The sequence below is a fragment of the Schistocerca gregaria genome, chromosome 7, assembly GCF_023897955.1.
Source record: "Schistocerca gregaria isolate iqSchGreg1 chromosome 7, iqSchGreg1.2, whole genome shotgun sequence".
Classification (NCBI taxonomy): Eukaryota; Metazoa; Arthropoda; class Insecta; order Orthoptera; family Acrididae; genus Schistocerca; species Schistocerca gregaria.
In genome coordinates, this window is record NC_064926.1 from 391946190 (window position 1) to 391967132 (window position 20943).

A 20943-nucleotide genomic window follows, 5' to 3' on the forward strand; every position below is an offset into this window, starting at 1 on the left:
CACACGCAAAACAAATTTATATCTTTGATCGAAACAGAGCAATTCACGAGCGAGGAAAACAAACACACACACATATAAAACACACAAATATAGAAAACAAAACAAGACAAACAACACAATGCCACTCAACAATGCCGTGAATCTATTGAAAGTATGCTCAGAAACAATGCAGAAGTTGTTTGAGCACTGCAGGAAAAAAAATTAAGATTATACCACACTCGCAATGTAACGTTTCAGAGATTCCAGAGTCTAGCGGAATCACAGAACAGGGTCGCCATGTGTAACGTTGTAGCATTAATTTGTTATGAAAGCGGTGCTGATATTCAATAAAAGCGGGTTAAAAGCTGTGAGCTATCTGAGGAAATTAACCTTGCATTACTGAGCAACTGTTTCACCAGGTATCCAGTCTAGCTTACCAAATTTCCAACCAGACTAACATTAATTATAATCTTTTAATAGTCATACGAAAAGCGGTGATACATATATAAAAAAGAGAATTTAAATAAAAAGAAATAAATCAGTTTATATTTGGAAATTTATTTTAACATTGATCATTGAAATTTCAGCATGGTAAACTTGAGTCATAACTAAGCTGGTGCCTTATTTAGGATTGTGAAAATGTGAGTTTGTAATCTTACGGAACACATCAAATATGGAGCCAAGATTGGGAGACTGCATACAACACTACATTCATAAAATAACACACGAAGAACGTTGAAACATATGCAAGAGGAAATTAACCACAACCAACCAATTCAATTTTCACCCAAAGAAGATATGTTCGTTACGCAATCCTGTCCGTCATGTAATTACCACACACTGGTATACTAAATTCATACTAACTCTCTGTGAAATCTCCCCGAAAAGAATAGCTGAGGGCTACTTTGATGATTACACCACATGCTTCACGTGGTCAACTTGGTTTACACAAAGAGTGTAACTCCACAATAATTTTGATAATTAAAATAAATTAGATCGAAAAGCAATTTACAAAAGAAAAACCTCGAACTGGTTACTATTGTCTTAGTATTAACCTGATGGATCAGGCAATAGTATAAGCATGTGGTACTGGTCTCACAAAGTACACCCCACGTGGGTTGAACACAAAGAAAAGTTGCTATATTGAAAAATATTGTTAAGACGAGACATTATAATCTCACACACATTCGCACATTTAAGATTGATGATCTTAGTTAGAGTTTCTGATCAACACGTGGTTCCACTTTACTCACAAAGTAGTGATAAAGCAATTGCTGGAAGATATTCTGAAGTTGACACTCGAAATACACTGCATTGCAATTTAAGATAACATTAGATATTTTAGAGCTAAAAATCTGAAATAAAGGTGATTAAATTTTCAGTTAGGCTGAACTTAAGAAATACATTGTCCTGCGGACTTAGCAGACATGCGTTTAGCCGGAGATCTTACCACTTCAGACGCTCGCCGCGGACAGACTGACCTGCCTCGCCGTGGACAGACTGACCTGCCTCGCCGCGGACAGACTGAGCTGCGCTCCTACCGAGCATGCTTCCCGATACAAAACGGAAGTGACCAGAGAGGCAGCGTCCTATACCAACATGACAAGGGACGGACAGGACAGTACTAAGGATAGAAACCTCTTTGCTTTTAGAAAGCGTAGCTACCTGTTCCGACGTTGGTCCTACTGTTCTCTAGCAGACAGGCTTGTCTGCTACCATCAAGCATGCAACTAGAAATATATTTGCTCATTCATTCTTTCACACAGAAGGGAAGGGGGATGACAGTATCTTATCACATACTGTATATAAAAGAAAGCGGATGTAGGTTCCGTATGAGACTGTGTGACATGAATTACATATATGAATTAGATATAAACTGTGCTTTAAAGTGTAGTAGTGTGACAGATCGTTCTTGTTTATGTGTAAAAGTAACACGTTCCACTGCTCAGTCTCCTCGCAGATAGTCAGAAACGCCACAGTAAATTTAGAAGAGGAATTTATGCCGTAAATGACAACAGATTAAATTAACATGAAAGGAATCCAACAGAGACCTTTCAATTTATACTCCGCATGCCACCCAACGGTGTGTGGCGGAGGGCACTTTACCACCATTGATTGTCAACAGTAGTGGAATGAAACAACTGTCACTCTCTTCACTTATTTACATGGAACGTGTTACATATGTTTATGTTCTGGATCAGCCGGCAATTACTGCATCAGTCATTCATTGTCTGTAGGTCTTCCTGCTTTTTGCTAGTCTTTTATGGCATTGCACCTTCCTGTAGACAACAGCACTATCTTTGAACAGCCTCATAGAGCTACTGACAAGCTCCGTTGAATCATTCATGCATATCATAGACAGCAGTGGAGCTACAACACCCTTTGGGGTATTCCCAAAGCTACTTTTACATCTGTTGATATCATCCTGTTAAGAATAACATAGTGAGTTCTATCTGCTAGTATATCCTGAATCCAGTGACAGAATTGGTTAGATACTCAGTAAGCTCGTACTCTATAGAATATCTTTTGCATATCAAGAATGATCCCAACAACCTGGCACTGTTGTCTATAGTGCTCTGAGTCTCAATGATGAATAGATTGAGCTGAGTTTCGCAAGAGTTCTGTTCTATGAAAGGTTGGTAAGTGTGAGCATAAAACATTCCATAATTCTGCAGCAGACTGATGTCATTGATATAGGCGTATAATTGGTGTACCTCTGTCTAACGGCCCTTCAATAATGATCTGTACTTGTTCTCATTTGGTTGTTGTCCTTCTTTGCTCCAACAACCTGTGATAAAATTCCTGCTAGGACGGGAATAAATTCTTTTGCAATATCTGCATAGAATATTACAGTTATCTCATCAGATGCATATACTGTTACACTATTGAGCAATTTTAGTTGAAGAATTTACTGTATCTCCAACAATACAAACATGTATATGAATGTATAAACACCTGAAGATGGGCGTAAGCCCAAAACCGGTCATGTGACGAATAAACAACCTTTTATTGTGACTGGTAGCGGATGTTTTTCTACAACCCCATAAAGGAACAGTCACGGAGTTTAACAGCATCCACTATAGATAAAATTCATTTAATGTTACATAGCCAGATATTACGAACTGTCAAAGCATTCAAAACATGTAAAATCAAGATGATGAAGACCATTCAAGCAATACAGTGATCTCCAACAGTACAAACATGTATATGAATGTATAAACACCTGCAGATGGGCGTAAGCCCGAAACCAGTCATGTGACGAATAAACAACATTTTATTGTGACTGGTAGCGGATATTTTTCTACAACCCCAGGAAACATTCTGTTTGACTTGTATAAATATTTGCATATCAATTCATACAAATGTTCAGTATATTGCAGTCATCACACTCTTGTTACTCAAGACCATTAAATCTTTTACTTACTATTATTTATTGACTGAAGTAGGCATGCACATCTTATTAGACTCCTACTCTCATTCTTAACACACTTTCAGCTACAAAATATTTATAAATACAGTACCATGAATTTTTCCCAGTGGATTTAGAGAGCGTCTATTGATGCCCTTACTTGCTGTTGTAAAATCATTGCTTCAGTCTTGTTAATAGATGTAAGCTACAAAGACATAGTAGATGCTGAATAGTGTTGCATTACTTGAATTTATTGCCAGTTTTTTATGTTGCACTAAAGGAGAATTAACTTTTATGCAGGTTGATAAAGGCTTCTCAGCTGGCAGAACAAGAATATTTTCATGAGAAGTTATTGTCATATGAAAAAAGAGTTCAAGAGGAACGTGCCCACTATGAGAAGGAGCTGTATTCCCAGATCACACTGGCACAACAGCAGCTTGTTGGACAGGGAGCTATGGCAGAAACAGGATTGAGATCACTGGAGACTCAAGTAATGGCAGCCATTCAGAAGCTGCAACAGAATCTGAGACTTTTGGAGGTAGTGATAGCTTTGTCTTAAAACTGAATGACACTATAGCAAAAGGAAACAGTACTTATAAGTGAGGAGATATACACATCTTCCAACCTACCTGTTTCAACATATTGAATGTTATTGATTAGCGACTCCATGGAGTGTTCTGTGCACCACAACCAAATAGTGGATATAATTGGCAAGAGAATCAGCATTGGTCGTATTTTTTTGTTTTGTTTTATTATCCGCAAAATCGATTTTCGGTCACTTAGTGACCATCCTCAGTGCTGTAATATACCATTAAAATTGGTAGGCACTGGTATCAACAAGCTTAGAGCAATCACATAAACTGACAAAGCCTTAAGAATGTTTCTCTCTCTTTATTCATCCTATTTCTCAGGACCTTCCGTGTTTTCTGCTTCTTCTGTTGAGTGCAGTTGAGCAACATCTCATTCAGAAAGCGGCACATTTTGAAAGTTACTACAATATATCAAATTTAGTGTCACATGAGTTGTATTTAGTTCTCCAAGTTCGAGCTGCTCTAGTGTCTTTTTTCAAGTTACCTGTGTAAAAAATGAAAAGAAATAGTAATTTTGCTACTGAGGTATCCACTATAATTTGATGATTGTTATTTCTGATTACCTTTCAGTTCCACACTATATTTTTTGCCCATTTACAATCTGATTTATCTAAAAATATTGTCATTTTGTATAACAATACATGCAAATCACTTGGAAAGAGGTATACAGAATGTAGATAATGTAACATGGAAACAAATTTTGGTCTTAATTATGTACAGATAAAAGATGCAGTCAAATGAAAATGAGACAGACTATAATAACAAGCACGATGCATATGCTGATAATGCAGATAGATATGTATGTATAGAAGTGCCCTCTTTGAGAATCAGGAAGGAACAATATGAACGTTCACCATAGTGCTGTTTGCCTGTTAGATGTGTTCGCTGTAAAGTCAGTGAGTGCATCCGACTTTGGTACAGAGTCCAGGAAGGAGGAACAGTGAGGTGTAGTGCAGTTTTTGACTGCAGAAATAGTGTCAAAAAGTATAATTCATGCTCGAATGTCTGCTGTGTATGGGTAACACAAGTCATTGAAAGACAGCCATCAGCCAGGGCAGGTTCATCGTGTATTATCCCTTCTGTCATTGATGTGGTGGATGCTGCCGTCAGTAATGACAGACGATGGAAGCCAGCCATCAGAAATGACAGCCGATGGAAGCCATTCAGCTCACACAGGGAACCAATGATGACAGAGCAGCATCTGAAATTCTGGAAAAATTGTGCACAGTGGATTCCCCACAGCCTTACAGAGGAGCACAAATTGGACAGAATGTCGACATCACCGCAGCACCTGGAAAGGAATCATAATGAAGAATATTGTTCCCTGTCCCATATTGTCATGAGAGGTAAGGTACAGTGTCATCATTATGAGCCGGTGAACAAGCATCAGAGCCAACAATGGAAGCACGTTGACTCGCCCCTACTGAAAAAATCCAAAGCCGTGCACACCAGCTCCGGGAAAGTCATGATGACCTTTTTCTTTGACTGTGTGGTCCTACTGCTCACTGATTGTCTAGAACAGGGTGACACAATTAACAACAGCAACATGTAGACACTTTGCAAAAAACTGAATTGCTCCAGCAAGGCCAAATACCCAGGAATGTTGATGGATTGTGTCATTCTGTTGCAGGATAAGGCCTGCCCTCATGTTGCCAAGGTTCTTCCAACTACACTGCAGAAGTTTCACTGAGAAACCCTTACACATCCTCCATACAGTCTCTACATCTACTTGGATACTCTGCAAATCACATCTAAATGCTTGCAGAGGGTTCATCGAACCACCTTCATGTTGTTGTTGTTGTTGTTGTTGTTGTGGTCTTCAGTCCTGAGACTGGTTTGATGCAGCTCTCCATGCTACTCTATCCTGTGCAAGCTTCTTCATCTCCCAGTACCTACTGCAGCCTACATCCTTCTGAATCAGCTTAGTGTATTCATCTCTTGGCCTCCCTCTTCGATTTTTACCCTCCGCACTGCCCTCCAATACTGAATTGGTGATCCCTCGATGTCTCAGAACATGTGCTACCAACCGATCCCTTCTTCTAGTCAAGTTGTGCCACAAGCTCCTCTTCTCCCCAATTCTATTCAATACCTCCTCATTAGTTATGTGATCTACCCATCTAATCTTCATCATTCTTCTGTACCACCACATTTCAAAAGCTTCTATTCTCTTCTTGTCTAAACTATTTATTGTCCATGTTTCACTTCCATACATGGCTACACTTCATACAAATACTTTCAGAAACGACTTCCTGACACTTAAATCTATACTCAATGTTAACAAATTTTTCTTCTTAAGAAACGCTTTCCTTGCCATTGCCAGTCTACATTTTATATCTTCTCTACTTCGACCATCATCAGTTATTTTGCTCCCCAAATAGCAAAACTTCTTTACTACTTTAAGTGTCTCATTTCCTAATCTAATTCTCTCAACATAATTCTCTATTATTCCAATCTCGTATAGTGCGCAGAAAGAACAAACACCTATATATTTCAATATGAGCTCTGATTTCTCTTATTTTATCATGTTGATCATTTCTCCCTAATGAGGTCGGTGTCAACATAATACTTTCACATTCGGAGGAGAAAGTTGGTGATTGGAATTTCATGAGAAAAACGCCTTTCCTTTCATGATGTCCAGCTCATATCCATATCATTTCTGCGACACTCTCTTCCATATTTTGTGATAATACAAAATGTGCTGCCCTTCTTTGAACTTTTTCGATGTACTCTGTCAGTCCTATCTGGCAAGGATACCACACTGTGCAGCAGTATTCTACAAGAGGATGGAGAAGCGTAGTGCAGGCAGTTTCCTTAGTAGAACTGTTATATTTTCTAAGTGTCTTTAGTTAGCCTTCCCCTCAACATTTTCTATGTGTTCCTTCCAATTTAAGTTGTTTGTATTTGTAATACCTAGTATTTAGTTGAATTTATGGCTTTTAGATTAGACTGATTTATCGTGTAACTGAAGTTTAGTGAATTCCTTTTAGCACTCATGTGGATGACCTCACACTTTTCGTTATTTAGGGTCAACTGCCAATTTTCGTACCATTCAGATGTCATTTCTAAATCATTTTGCAATTTGTTTTGCTCTTCTGATGACTTTATTAGTCGATAAACGACAGTGTCATCTGCAAACAACCTAAGACGGCTGCTCAGATTGTCTCCCAAATCGTTTATACAGGTAAGGAACAGCAAAGGGCCTATAACACTACCTTGGGGGACGCCAGAAATCACTTCTGTTTTACTCGATGACTTTCCATCAATTACTACGAACTGTGACCTTTCTGACAGGAAATCACAAATCCATTCACATAACTGAGACAATTTTCCATAAGCAAGCAATTTCACTACAAGCCGCGATCTCTCTCCATGAGATTTCCTTGTTTTTGGAGTCTTGAAAGACATTCATGGCCATCGATTTGCTTCAGACAAAGATGTGCATGGCTGGGTACAGTTATGGTTCCTTAGGCAACCACAAACATTTTTCCATGAGGCGCTGACTGTCTTCTCTCATAGTGGAAAAAGAGTATTAACAGTTATGGCAATTACTTTTAAAATAATAAACAGCTTACTCACTTTTTTCCTACCTGCCTATATCTTTCTCTCATAGTGGAAAAAGAGTATTAACAGTTATGGCAATTACTTTTAAAATAATAAACAGCTTACTCACTTTTTTTCCTACCTACCTCTTTTTCATTCACTGCCCATTATAGTTTGAAAATTTTATATTCTAATGCATGTTTCATCACTTCTATGGTCTCTCTCTCTCTCTCTTTCTAACACACACACACACACACACACACACACACACACACACACCACATACATGAACACAAACACCAATGTCCACACCCCATTCCACTTCACACGTCATTTCACTTATTAGTATTACTCACTGCCATGCTCACTCAACCTTTTGTTCACTACTTCAATGTATTTTTCACATCTTAAATGCCCATCTAACTAGTATGCCAGAAACTTCATACAAGATGTTTCTTCACTGGTACAGTCCCATAATTCTAGGATTATATTGTTTCCAAATTTTGCTCTTTCATCTCTAAAGCTCACCCATATTGTTCTCATATATCTCACTGCCATTGTCTAAAACATGTTTCTGCTATTTCTGCCATCAAATAGACCTCCTGTACATCTGCTGCATTGTGTCTTTTGATGAAAAGACTAGTTTGATTTGCAAACAAAACTGGCTCCATTGTTGGCCCATGAGGGATAAATCATTTATTAAAAAGAATAAAAGAGAACCTTACAGAGATTGTTGAGGTACTCCCTAGTTAAGTTTCCTGTATCATGAAAAGTAACTTTTATCTAGTGCTATATTTCTATCATCTGTTGCCTGCTAGAAGCATATTACTTAAACCAGTTGTAAGCAACTCCATAAGTACCATATTTTTATAATTTCCTAAGCAGTGGATCGTCATTGATCAGATCAAAGGCTTTAAATAGGTGTAGAAACAGTCGGTGGGGACACAGAACCACTGGCTCTACCCCCCAACAATATCGTTGCCCTACTGTATCAAGAACAACTTTATCTTTGCCAGATCAGTTCTCTGTAGTACACGTTCTACGCTACACGCATTGTTTATATGCTGCGAGAATAAAAGTATTCATAATATGTGACGGGATTGTGCCGATTATTTGTCATCATAATTACCATGCCTCTCCCCACTAACTTCAAGTCCACAGATTAATTCATCTTGATCTACAGCATTTAGAACATTTTCTAAGAGGTCAAAGGCAGCTATATCAGTAGATTTTTTAACCATTTTCTGGGTTAATTAATATTGTTTTTTATGGAAAAAGTTACTTAACCTTTCATAAATTACTATTTCATTTATTTTATAAAAAAGGCAGCTAATAGTGAAAGTAAATTAGAATATTATAAAACTTTCTGGCAGATTAAAACTGTGTGCCAGACTGAGACTCGAACTCGGGACCTTTTACGACCGTGGGCAAGTGCTCTACCAACTGAGCTACCCAAGCACAACTCACACCCCGTCTTCATAGCTTTACTTCCGCCACTACCTCGTCTCCTACCTTCCAAACTTTACAGAAACTCTCCTGCGAAACTTGCAGAACTAGCACTCCTGAAAGAAAGGATATTGTGGAGACATGGCTTAGCTACAGCCTGGGGAATGTTTCCAGAATGAGATTTTCACTCTGTAGCGGAGTGTGCGCTGATATGAAACTTCCTGGCAGAATAAAACTGTGTGCTGGATCGAGACTCGAACTCAGGACCTTTGCTGACCACGGGCAAGTGTTCTACCAACTGAGCTACCCAAGCACGACTCACGCCCCGTCCTCACAGCTTTACTTCGGCCAGTACCTCGTCTCCTACCTTCCCAACTTTACAGAAGCTCTCTTGCGAACCTTGCAGAACTAGCACTCCTGAAAGAAAGGATATTGCGGAGACATGGCTAAACCACAGCCTGGCGGATGTTTCCAGAATGAGATTTTCACTCTGCAGTGGAGTGTGCACTGATATGAAACTTTCTGGCAGATTAAAACTGTGTGCCAGACCGAGACTCGAACTCGAGACCTTTGCCTTTCACGGGCAAGTGCTCTACCAACTGAGCTACCCAAGCACGACTCACGCCCCATCCTCACAGCTTTACTTCCACCAGTCAGCGCACACTCCGCTACAGAGTACTGGGGTGTCCCGCGAGTATACGCCTAACATACGATGACAAGTAGATAGAAGAAGTGGACAGTGTTAAATTCTTGGGATTACAGCTTCATAATAAATTTAACTGGGAGGAGCACACCACAGAACTGCTGAAGCGTCTTAACAAATTTCTATTTGCAATGCGAATTGTGTCAGACATAGGGGATATAAAAATGAAAAAGCTGGTGTACTGTGCTTACTTTCATTCCATAATGTCATAAGGGATTATTTTTTGGGGCAATTCATCAAGCCAAGCTAAAGTTTTCCAGGCACAAAAACGTGCAGTAAGAGTTATATGTGGTATGAACTCAAGAACATCTTGCAAAAGCCTTGCTTCCCAATATATTTATTCCTTAATGAAATTTGTCATTAAAAATATATCACTTTTTCAAACCAACAGCTCAATTCATGGAATCAATACTAGAAATAAGAATAATCTTCACACAGATTTAAAGTCACTTACTCTTGTACAAAAAGGTCTGCATTATTCAGGAACACACATATTTAATAACTTGCCAGCAGCCAGAAAAAGCTTAACAACCAGTGAAATTCAGTTTAAGAGATGCCTAAAGGATTTATTGGTGGCCAACTCCTTCAACTCCATTGATGAATTTCTCAGTAGAACCAACTGATTTGTTTAACTTCTGCACAGTTTCAGTGCAGTAATGTGTTCACCCTCCCATGAACCATGGACCTTGCCGTTGGTGGGGAGGCTTGCGTGCCTCAGCGATACAGATGGCCGTACCGTAGGTGCAACCACAACGGAGGGGTATCTGTTGAGAGGCCAGACAAACATGTGGTTCCTGAAGAGGGGCAGCAGCCTTTTCAGTAGTTACAGGGGCAACAGTCTGGATGATTGACTGATCTGGCCTTGCAACATTAACCAAAACGGCCTTGCTGTGCTGGTACTGCGAACGGCTGAAAGCAAGGGGAAACTACAGCCGTAATTTTTCCCAAGGACTTGCAGCTTTACTGTATGATTAAATGATGATGGCGTCCTCTTGTGTAAAATATTCCGGAGGTAAAATAGTCCCCCATTTGGATCTCCGGGCGAGGACTACTCTTGAGGATGTCGTTATCAGGAGAAAGAAAACTGGCATTCTACGGATTGGAGCATGGAATGTCAGATCCCTTAATCGGGCAAGTAGGTTAGAAAATTTAAAAAGGGAAATGGATAGGTTAACGTTAGATATAGCGGGCATTAGTGAAGTTCAGTGGCAGGAGGAACAAGACTTTTGGTCAGGTGAATACAAGGTTATAAATACAAAATCAAATAGGGGTAATACAGGAGTAGGTTTAATAATGAATAAAAAAATAGGAGTGCAGGTAAGCTACTACAAACAGCATAGTGAACGCATTATTGTGGCCAAGATAGACACAAACCCCATGCCTACTACAGTAGTACAAGTTTATATGCCAACTAGCTCTGCAGATGATGAAGAAATTGATGAAATGTATCATGAGATAAAAGAAATTATTCAGGTAGTGAAGGGAGACGAAAATTTAATGGTCATGGGTGACTGGAATTCATCAGTAGGAAAAGGGAGAGAAGGAAACATAGTAGGTGAATATGGATTGGGGGGAAGAAATGAAAGAGGAAGCCGTCTGGTAGAATTTTGCACAGAGCATAACTTAATCATAGCTAACACTTGGTTCAAGAATCATAAAAGAAGGTTGTATACATGGAAGAATCCTGGAGATACTAAAAGGTATCAGATAGATTATATAATGGTAAGACAGAGATTTAGGATTAAGGTTTTAAATTGTAGGGCATTTCCAGGGGCAGATGTGGACTCTGACCACAATCTGTTGGTTATGACCTGTAGGTTAAAACTGAAGAAACTGCAAAAAGGTGGGAATTTAAGGACATGGGATCTGGATAAGCTGAAAGAACCAGAGGTTGTACAGAGTTTCAAGGAGAGCATAAGGGAACAATTGACAGGAATGGGGGAAAGAAACACAGTAGAAGAAGAATGGGTAGCTCTGAGGGATGAAGTGGTGAAGGCAGCCGAGGATAAAGTAGGTAAAAAGACGAGGGCTGCTAGAAATCCTTAGGTAACAGAAGAAATATTGCATTTAATTGGTGAAAGGAGAAAATGTAAAAATTCAGTAAATGAAGCAGGCAAAAAGGAATACAAACGTCTCAAAAATGAGATCGACAGGAAGTGCAAAATGGCTAAGCAGGGATGGCTAGAGGACAAATGTAAGGATGTAGAAGCTTATCTCACCAGGGGTAAGTTAGATACTGCCTACAGGAAAATTAAAGAGACCTTTGGAGAGAAGAGAACCACGTGTATGAATATCAAGAGCTCAGATGGCAACCTAGTTCTAAGCAAAGAAGGGAAGGCAGAAAGGTGGAAGGAGTATATAGAAGGTTTATGCAAGGGCGATGTACTTGAGGACAATATTATGGAAATGGAAGAGGATGTAGATGGAGACGAAATGGGAGATAAGATACTGCGTGAAGAGTTTGACAGAGCACTGAAAGACCTGAGTCGAAACAAGGCCCCCGGAGTAGACAACATTCCATTAGAACTACTGACGGCCTTGGGAGAGCCAGTCATGACAAAACTCTACCAGCTGGTGAGCAAGATGTATGAGACAGGCGAAATACCCTCAAACTTCAAGAAGAATATAATAATTCCAATCCCAAAGAAAGCAGGTGCTGACAGATGTGAAAATTACCGAACTATCAGTTTAATAAGTCATAGCTGCAAAATACTAACGCGAATTCTTTACATATGAATGGAAAAACTGGTAGAAGCGGACCTCGGGGAGGATCAGTTTGGATTCCGTAGAAATTTTGGAACATGTGAGGCAATACTGACCTTACGACTTATCTTAGAAGAAAGATTAAGAAAAGGCAAACCTACGTTTCTAGCATTTGTAGACTTAGAGAAAGCTTTTGACAATGTTGACTGGAATACTCTCTTTCAAATTCTAAAGGTGGCAGGGGTAAATACAGGGAGCGAAAGGCTATTTACAATTTCTACAGAAACCAGATGGCAGTCATAAGAGTTGAGGGGCATGAAAGGGAAGCAGTGGTTGGGAAGGGAGTGAGACAGGGTTGTTGCCTCTCCCCGATGTTATTCAATCTGTATATTGAGCAAGCAGTAAAGGAAACAAAAGAAAAATTTGGAGTAGGTATTAAAATTCATGGAGAAGAAGTAAAAACTTTGAGGTTCGCCGATGACATTGTAATTCTGTTAGAGACGGCAAAGGACTTGGAAGAGCAGTTGAACGGAATGGACAGTGTCTTGAAAGGAGGATATAAGATGAACATCAACAAAAGCAAAACGAGGATAATGGAATGTAGTCAAATTAAATTGGGTGATGCTGAGGGAATTAGATTAGGAAATGAGACACTTAAAGTAGTAAAGGAGTTTTGCTACTTAGGGAGTAAAATAACTGACGATGGTCGAAGTAGAGAGGATATAAAATGTAGACTGGCAATGGCAAGGAAAGCGCTTCTGAAGAAGAGAAATTTGTTAACATCGAATATAGATTTATGTATCAGGAAGTCGTTTCTGAAAGTATTTGTTTGGAGTGTAGCCATGTATGGAAGTGAAACATGGACAATAACTAGTTTGGACAAGAAGAGAATAGAAGCTTTCGAAATGTGGTGGTACAGAAGAATGCTGAAGATAAGGTGGATAGATCACGTAACTAATGAGGAGGTATTGAATAGGATTGGAGAGAAGAGAAGAGAAGTTTGTGGCACAACTTGACTAGAAGAAGGGATCGGTCGGTAGGACATGTTTTGAGGCATCAAGGGATCACAAATTTAGCATTGGAGGGCAGCGAAGAGAGTAAAAATCGTACAAGGAGACCAAGAGATGAATACACCAAGCAGATTCAGAAGGATGTAGGTTGCAGTAGGTACTGGGAGATGAAGAAGCTTGCACAGGATAGAGTAGCATGGAGAGCTGCATCAAACCAGTCTCAGGACTGAAGACAACAACAACAACAACAACAACAATGTGTTCATTGTAAATAAGTATTTCATAGTTGTATTACATGTTTATTACCTTATAAATAAATAAAAAACTTTTTTATTTTAAATTCCGTGCATTAGTATTTGTAAAATGATTCTTTCATATAGCGTTCATTAAAAAATGACGACCATGCCACTTGGGACCTGTGGCATGGTACATTAGCTTATTTGTTTGAGTTGTAAATATTTGTTGTGTATTGTTGTTTTTCTGACATGTTCTACATCCTAGAGGACCTCCTGACTACGGATCACTTGGAATGAAAGTAACTCTAATCTAATCTGTCTTTATGGTTGTATGTCTTTCGCGTCACACTCAATGTGAAGTGGCTTTACTATTGATGGTTTTACATTTGTTGGGAATATCCTTGTACTAAATGACACATTGATTATATCATTTGAACTTTTTTTAAAGATCATGTCCAGGATATCATCAGGACATGGTACATTTTATTTTATAGTTAACTGATTGTGTTTTTGTGTTTCTCACTTTCTTTGTAGTCTTGGGGTACAGAGACATGACATTTTCATTTTTGAGGACTTTCTTAACATTATTTGGATAATTTTGGTTTTTATGCTCACCAACATTTCTCTTTTAACTTTCAGTAGCACTGTTTGCCGAGATTTTGTGTCCATCATTTATCGGTAAAGTTTAACCATGTATAACAGGAGAGAAACCCTTATTTATAAACATTTTTTCCTTAGCTTCCTCTGTTTACTTACTTTGTTTCATAATTAGTAGTACCCAAGAAATGCTGGTGTAACGTTCCTGACTGGCGTAAAGTTCATGATCATCGCACTTTGCACCAATGTCCTGGTTTAAATGTGAAACCTCTCCTCAGTGTGTCATGAAGTGAGGGGATGTGATACTAAATGGTGATCCGTCCACCAAATGGCATTAAGCTTGGCAGCCCCCTTGGTGCTATTCAGAAGGAGCAGGCTATGTGCAAGCACCAGGTTTCACCCTCTCCTTTCTCTCATCACCATCTTCATCTTCATCTTCATCACCATCACCAGCATCATCAACACAAACAAAGATGGAAAACAGATAAAAATGACGATAAATATTACACTACAGTCATGCACTCGTACACGCAGTGCATACATGTAGTGTTAAAAATATTGTAATTTACCATATTGTGAATAAATAAACAAAAAATTATTAAAATTTTATCCCTAAAATACATAGATATCATTTAGAGGTACTAGCTAAATCACAATGCCTGGTCGTAGTGATATCATATTATTATTTGTTCACCAATGTTTTGGTATGTGTGTGTTTTCAAGTTTTTATTGTAAAAACTAAAAGAATATCTTAATGTTACAATCATACTCATCATCTTGTTCTTCAATGAATAGGAGAGAGACAAGAGGGAAGAACAGGAACATCTAAAAAAGAAAATAAATAAGAAAGAACTGAAATTACTGGAAGAAAGAAAGGATGATTTGGATAACAGGCAACAGGAAATCAGGCATAGAGCAAAAAGGTGAAGTTTATATGAATATAGTAGACCATTATACATAACTTCTGTGGACAACATACAAGCACTGTTTGTCATTATGCTTCAGCACATTTTTCCCCTATTTATAACAAAATGTGTGTTTAACTAGTATAGAGATACAGGTTATTTAACATCTTACAAAGACTAAAAATCAACAGTGAAAATTAAAGCAATCATTCTGCATCTGACTTTTTGTCACCCTCCCCTCTCTTGAGGGGGGGGGGGGGGGATATTCCTCATAAGTTGTTCTGGAATTAAGAAGAGTTACTGAATTTTGATATACAGACCATCAAGTGCTATGAAGTTGACCAATTTTGGACTTTAAATTTAAATATGTGCTTTTTGATCCTTTCATTGTGTAATAACTCCTTGAGAAGGTTCTCAAGCTTTGCATCAGGTGGTGTTGTGTAAAGTGTACAGTATTTAAGTGAGATATCTGCTTCTCATCTTCAGGAATGACTGTGGGAAGTTGTAGTAGCTAACCAATTTATGCATGGGTTTTTCCATAAAAGTGCAAGCCAGGAGGTGGGATTGTGACATATTTGCAGAGGATGTAGACATTCAGAGCGTCCTCCAACAGAAACAAGCCACAGACTCTGCACAGCCCAACTGTCCTGACTCCGGGCCTCCATCGGTGTGATCTCATTGAGTTCTTTTCTCTTCAGCCAATGCTGCCTAGTGCCGCAAATGCTGTTTCCACATTTTGCTGAGATGAAATCCGGTGTCTCTGCTAATTATGGCAGTTTTCATGTGTAATTTGACCAATTATTTAAAGATAGAATCCCAGAAGGCTTGTCCCTAGTTCATACCAAGTTCCATATTAAGACAATGGTCAGCAGCAGGAGTGGTCAAAATATGCGTAACAAATTACCTACTCAACAGTTACACACAATTTTAGCTCAGCAAAGTGTGGGAATTAGCACTGGCACCACTAAAACATTGTTGGTCACAGAGAAACAAATTCAACAAAATCACACTGATGGGTGATTGTGAATTGTGGTTTATTAGTCTCATTACAACATAATCAAAATCATTTGATTTTGGTACAGGAGAAATTTCAAAAGTAAATTTGCCGAAAACATAGAAAGCTGATGTTTACATAGAGCATCATAATAATTATACAATTTTGTTTTATGTACACAAAGGCAGGGATGATAATAATAATAATAATAATAACAATATGTTCTGCCAGTCGTAAAAGGCGACGAAAAGAACAAACCACTAATAGGGCTAACCCCCCTTTTAGTGTGATTAGTTGGTTCAGGACACAACTAAAGAAGCCTCGGACAAGCGCCGTCATGGTCGGGGATGACGCTTGAACCCTATGCCCGCCCACAATGGTAACGATACTGCTAGCCAACTGGAAAATGATTTAAATCCAAATAGAGGTGTTTTGCAGGATATGCTTCCTGCAACCACCCTAGAAGGAAAACAAAGACAGAGGATGAGATGGTCACATGAAGTTAATCGACACCTCATGTTCTGTTATTACTGAGCAACAAACCTAGGAACCAACGCAACTGGATACAGATCACAAGTATACACAATATTTATTACCAGATACCCAGAATTAAAATTTTTAACAGAACAACGACTAGCTGATCAGATCCGTGTAATAATCAAAAATAACATGATACCCCAGTCAGAATTAGAAAACATCAAACAACAAGTACAACAAATACTGGAACAAAATAATGTGCAATCAGAAGAAGAAAATACAGTAATTGACTCAAACATCCCAGAGCAAACAAACAAAGAACAACACACATCAATTAAACAATCAGAGGAAAACGAAATCTTAAGACTGCCACCACAACAAGTACAAATAGAACACGAAGTGCCACACATGTTAGATATAGAAGAAAAATTTCAGCTGACATATATAGAATACAAAGACACAAATACAGACACTAGACTGTTATAACCTTTAATCACAATAATTGCGTGGATTTTCACACTCTCTCTTAGAAACAATAGCTGATCACATGATTACAACTCAGTCTCTCGTATTCGACTGCTGTGCCGTGACATGCGGCCGGTGCCGTTCGTAGCTAGGTGGCGCTCCCGCGCTCATCTGATTTGCGGAGCGCCTCTATCGCCGTTTGTGCGTACTGTCGTGGCGGCACTGTTAAATGTCGTGGCACTATCACAACACTTTTCCCCCCTTGAAAAAAATAAACACTCACTTCCTTGGAGACATGGACAGCGCAGAGACATCCATGGCCTCTTGTGAGGCCCCGAGGAGATCCCGCGCAGAGACACGGGAGTATGGTCGAAAATGTCCAGGACGGAAGCTCGTGCGAGGAACGTGCCTCCTGGATGAGATGATGGGTGAAAACTCCGGAGCAGCATCCATAGGTGTCATTGACCTGGGAGTGTGCTCCAGCGAGATGGGTCCCGGAGAAGGCGGCGTCGCGACTGGGGCCGGTTCCGGAGTACTTGGAAGCGGCAGCGACGGCGGCTGCATCAACACGGACGGTAGATCGGCAGCAGCGACAGGACTGGCGTCTCGAGCTGGCGGAGGCGAAGGATGGGGCGGTGGCACAGGCGTGGCCACCACTCGTGGGCGCATCTGGTCGTAATGGCGAACAACCGTGCCGTCGCCCGTACGGATTTCACAAAGCCGGCGGCCACGAAGAGCCTTGACCACCCCTGGAATCCATTTAGGGCGAGATCCATACCCTCGTGCCCACACGTCGGCGCCCACCGAGTATTTTCCCGCACTAGGGGACACAGTACAAGGCCTGACAGGGTGAAGCAGGTGCAGTAGAGTGCGCGGTTGGCGGCCATGCAAGAGTTCAGCAGGGCTGCGATCACCCAGAGGCGTGAAGCGATAAGAACTCAGAAATTGCAGCAGGGCGTCATCTGTGGAAAAATCACTAAGGAATTTTTTCATCTGGCATTTGAAAGTGCGGACAAGGCGCTCGACCTCCCCATTCGATTGCGGATGGAAGGGAGGTGCGGTAACGTGATGAATCCCTTGTCCAGTACAAAAATCACGGAAGGCCTGCGAAGAGAACTGAGGGCCATTGTCCGTGACGATCGTGGATGGAAGACCTTCTAGCGCAAAGATTTTGGACAAAGCCAGCGTCGTCGCCGCAGTGGTGGGTGACGGACATCTAACAACAAATGGAAACTTCGAGAAGGCGTCAATCAACAGTAGCCAATAAGTACCGAGGAAGGGGCCAGCAAAGTCGGCGTGCACCCGTTCCCATGGCTGAGCTGGATCAGGCCACGGAGAGGGCATTGTACGAGGTGCCGCCAGTTGTTGAGTACACTGGCCACATGCAGCAACCATATGGGCGATGTCCGAATCAATTCCGGGCCAATAAACGTGCCTGCGGGCCAGGGACTTAGTCCGAGAAATACCCCAATGGCCTCCGTGCAACAGTTTGAGAACATCTTTGCGAAGAGAGGCTGGCACCACGACCCGTGGAGATGCGCCATCCGTGGCCAGAAGAACAACACCATCACGAACAGACAGACGAAGGCGCAAGGCATGGTAGTTGCGAAGGGGATCCGATGCCCGGCCCCCGGTCCTGTCTGGCCAACCTCGTTGAACAAAACCGATCACCCGACGCAGGACCGGGTCCCGCGCAGTAGCTGACGCGACCTGCGAACCTGTAAGTGGAAAGCCCTCGACTGCACGACGTTCTTCCTCATCAATGTGGAAACAGAGGAGTTCATCGCGATCGAAAACAGGGTCGGGGCCCATCGGCAATCGCGACAATGCATCCGCGTTTGCGTGCTGGGCCGTTGGGCGATAGTGAATCTCATAATGAAAACGAGACAAGTATAAGGCCCAACGTTGCAGGCGGTGAGCTGCCTTATCCGGAAGTGACGCCGAGGGGCTGAACAGAGAGACCAGCGGTTTGTGGTCGGTGATGAGGTGAAACTTAGAACCATACAAAAAAACGCTGAACTTTTTTAGAGCATAAATGATAGCGAGCGCCTCCTTTTCGATTTGAGAGTAACGCCGTTGCGCCTCGTTGAGGGTCTTGGAAGTATAGGCAATGGGTCGTTCCGACCCATCCTCATACCGATGGGCGAGAACAGCCCCTAGGCCATACTGTGACGCGTCAGTCGCCAGAACCAAGTGCTGACCCGGACGGAATGTGGCAAGACAAGGCGCCGACTGCAAATGAGCCTTCAGGCGGACAAAAGCCTGCTCACACCCGTCGGACCAACAGAAGGGGACGTTTTTGCATAACAGCTGATGCAGAGGATAAGCTACCGCTGCTGCGGATGGAATGAATTTGTGATAATAAGCAATCTTGCCTAGAAACGCCTGAAGTTCTTTGACCGTAGACGGCCGGGGTAGAGCGTTAATGGCCGCAACGTGCTCACGGAGAGGGCGTATGCCCTCACGGGACAACTGGAAACCAAGATACTCAATGGAGGGTTGGAAGAACTGTGACTTGTCCAGATTGCACCTCAACCCAGCCGAATGCAAAACCCGAAACAGTGAACGTAAATTACGAAGGTGCTCCGCAGTGGAGGCTCCCGTGACAACAATGTCATCCAGATAGTTTATGCAGCCGGGAACGGAAGCCGTGAGCTGTTCCAAAAACCGCTGAAAAATGGCCGGTGCGCTAGCGACGCCAAATGGTAATCGCTGGTACTGATACAACCCACAAGGAGTGTTGATAACGAGAAATTCCTTGGAAGGAGCGTCCAACGGCAACTGATGGTACGCCTCCGATAAGTCAAGTTTGGAAAAGAACTGGCCCCCAGCGAGCTTGGTAAACAACTCCTCAGGACGAGGAAGAGGATAAGTGTCAATGACGCTCTGAGCGTTGACAGTGGCTTTAAAGTCACCACACAATCGCAGACTCCCGTTTGGTTTAGAAACCACCACGATCGGCGATGCCCATTCGCTGGAGGTAACCGGAAGGAGAATCCCTGAAGCTGTTAACCTGTCTAGCTCAGCCTTGACAGGTGCACGCAACGCCACTGGAATAGGGCGTGCCCGGAAAAACTTAGGGCGAGCCGTAGGTTTAAGAGTAATGTGGGCTGCAAAATCCTTGGCACAACCCAGACCAGCAGAGAACAAGGACGAAAATTCACAACACAATCCATCAAGCTGTTGATACGGAATGTCCTCAGATATGAGGTGCACATCATCATCAATGGAGAACCCAAACAACTGGAAAGCATCATAACCGAACAGGTTTTCAGTGCCCGCATGATCCACCACATAAAACGTGAGGGGCCGAACAACAGACTTGTAGGCAGTGGAAGCATCAAACTGGCCCATGATAGGAATTTTCTGCTGATTGTAAGTCCTCAGATTGCGCGTAACTGGAGACAAAGGAGGGGAGCCCAACGCCAAATACGTGCGAGAATTAATGAGAGTTACTGCAGAGCCAGTGTCCACTTGCATGCGGATGTCTTTATTCAGAACACGAACAGTAACAAACAACTTATTTGTTTGAGAAAGCACACAGTGAACATCCATGTCCGACGCCTCGTCCTCGTCGACAGGAACTTTATGGGACTGACACACAGAAGCAATGTGGCCTTTTTTCCTACATGAATTACACGTGGCCCAACGTTTTGGACACGCTGCCCTGTCGTGCTGTACGAAACAACGGGGGCAAGAAGGAAGCGCGGAACGAACCGGCTTCTGTGGTTGCTGGTTTCGCTGCGAGCGTTGCGGCCCAACGCGACGTTGTTTACGCGAGTGAACCGCCGCCACATCTTCGTTCTCCTGTGCAACAGGCAAATTGTCCTTGTCGAGAGTTGACTGTACAGCGCCTACATCACACCACGCGTCTATTTGCGCGCCAGCA

General features: G+C 41.5%; 1 protein-coding gene across 1 annotated transcript in view; it reads left to right on the forward strand.

The window, feature by feature from the left end:
- LOC126281572 (uncharacterized) overlaps positions 1–20943 on the forward strand; it is a 146213-nt gene that overhangs the window by 62643 nt on the left and 62627 nt on the right. Inside the window, exons 3-4 of the mRNA XM_049980645.1 lie at positions 3689–3926; positions 15009–15136. Coding sequence (XP_049836602.1) covers positions 3689–3926; positions 15009–15136 — 366 coding nt within the window. The remainder of the gene's footprint in view (positions 1–3688; positions 3927–15008; positions 15137–20943) is intronic.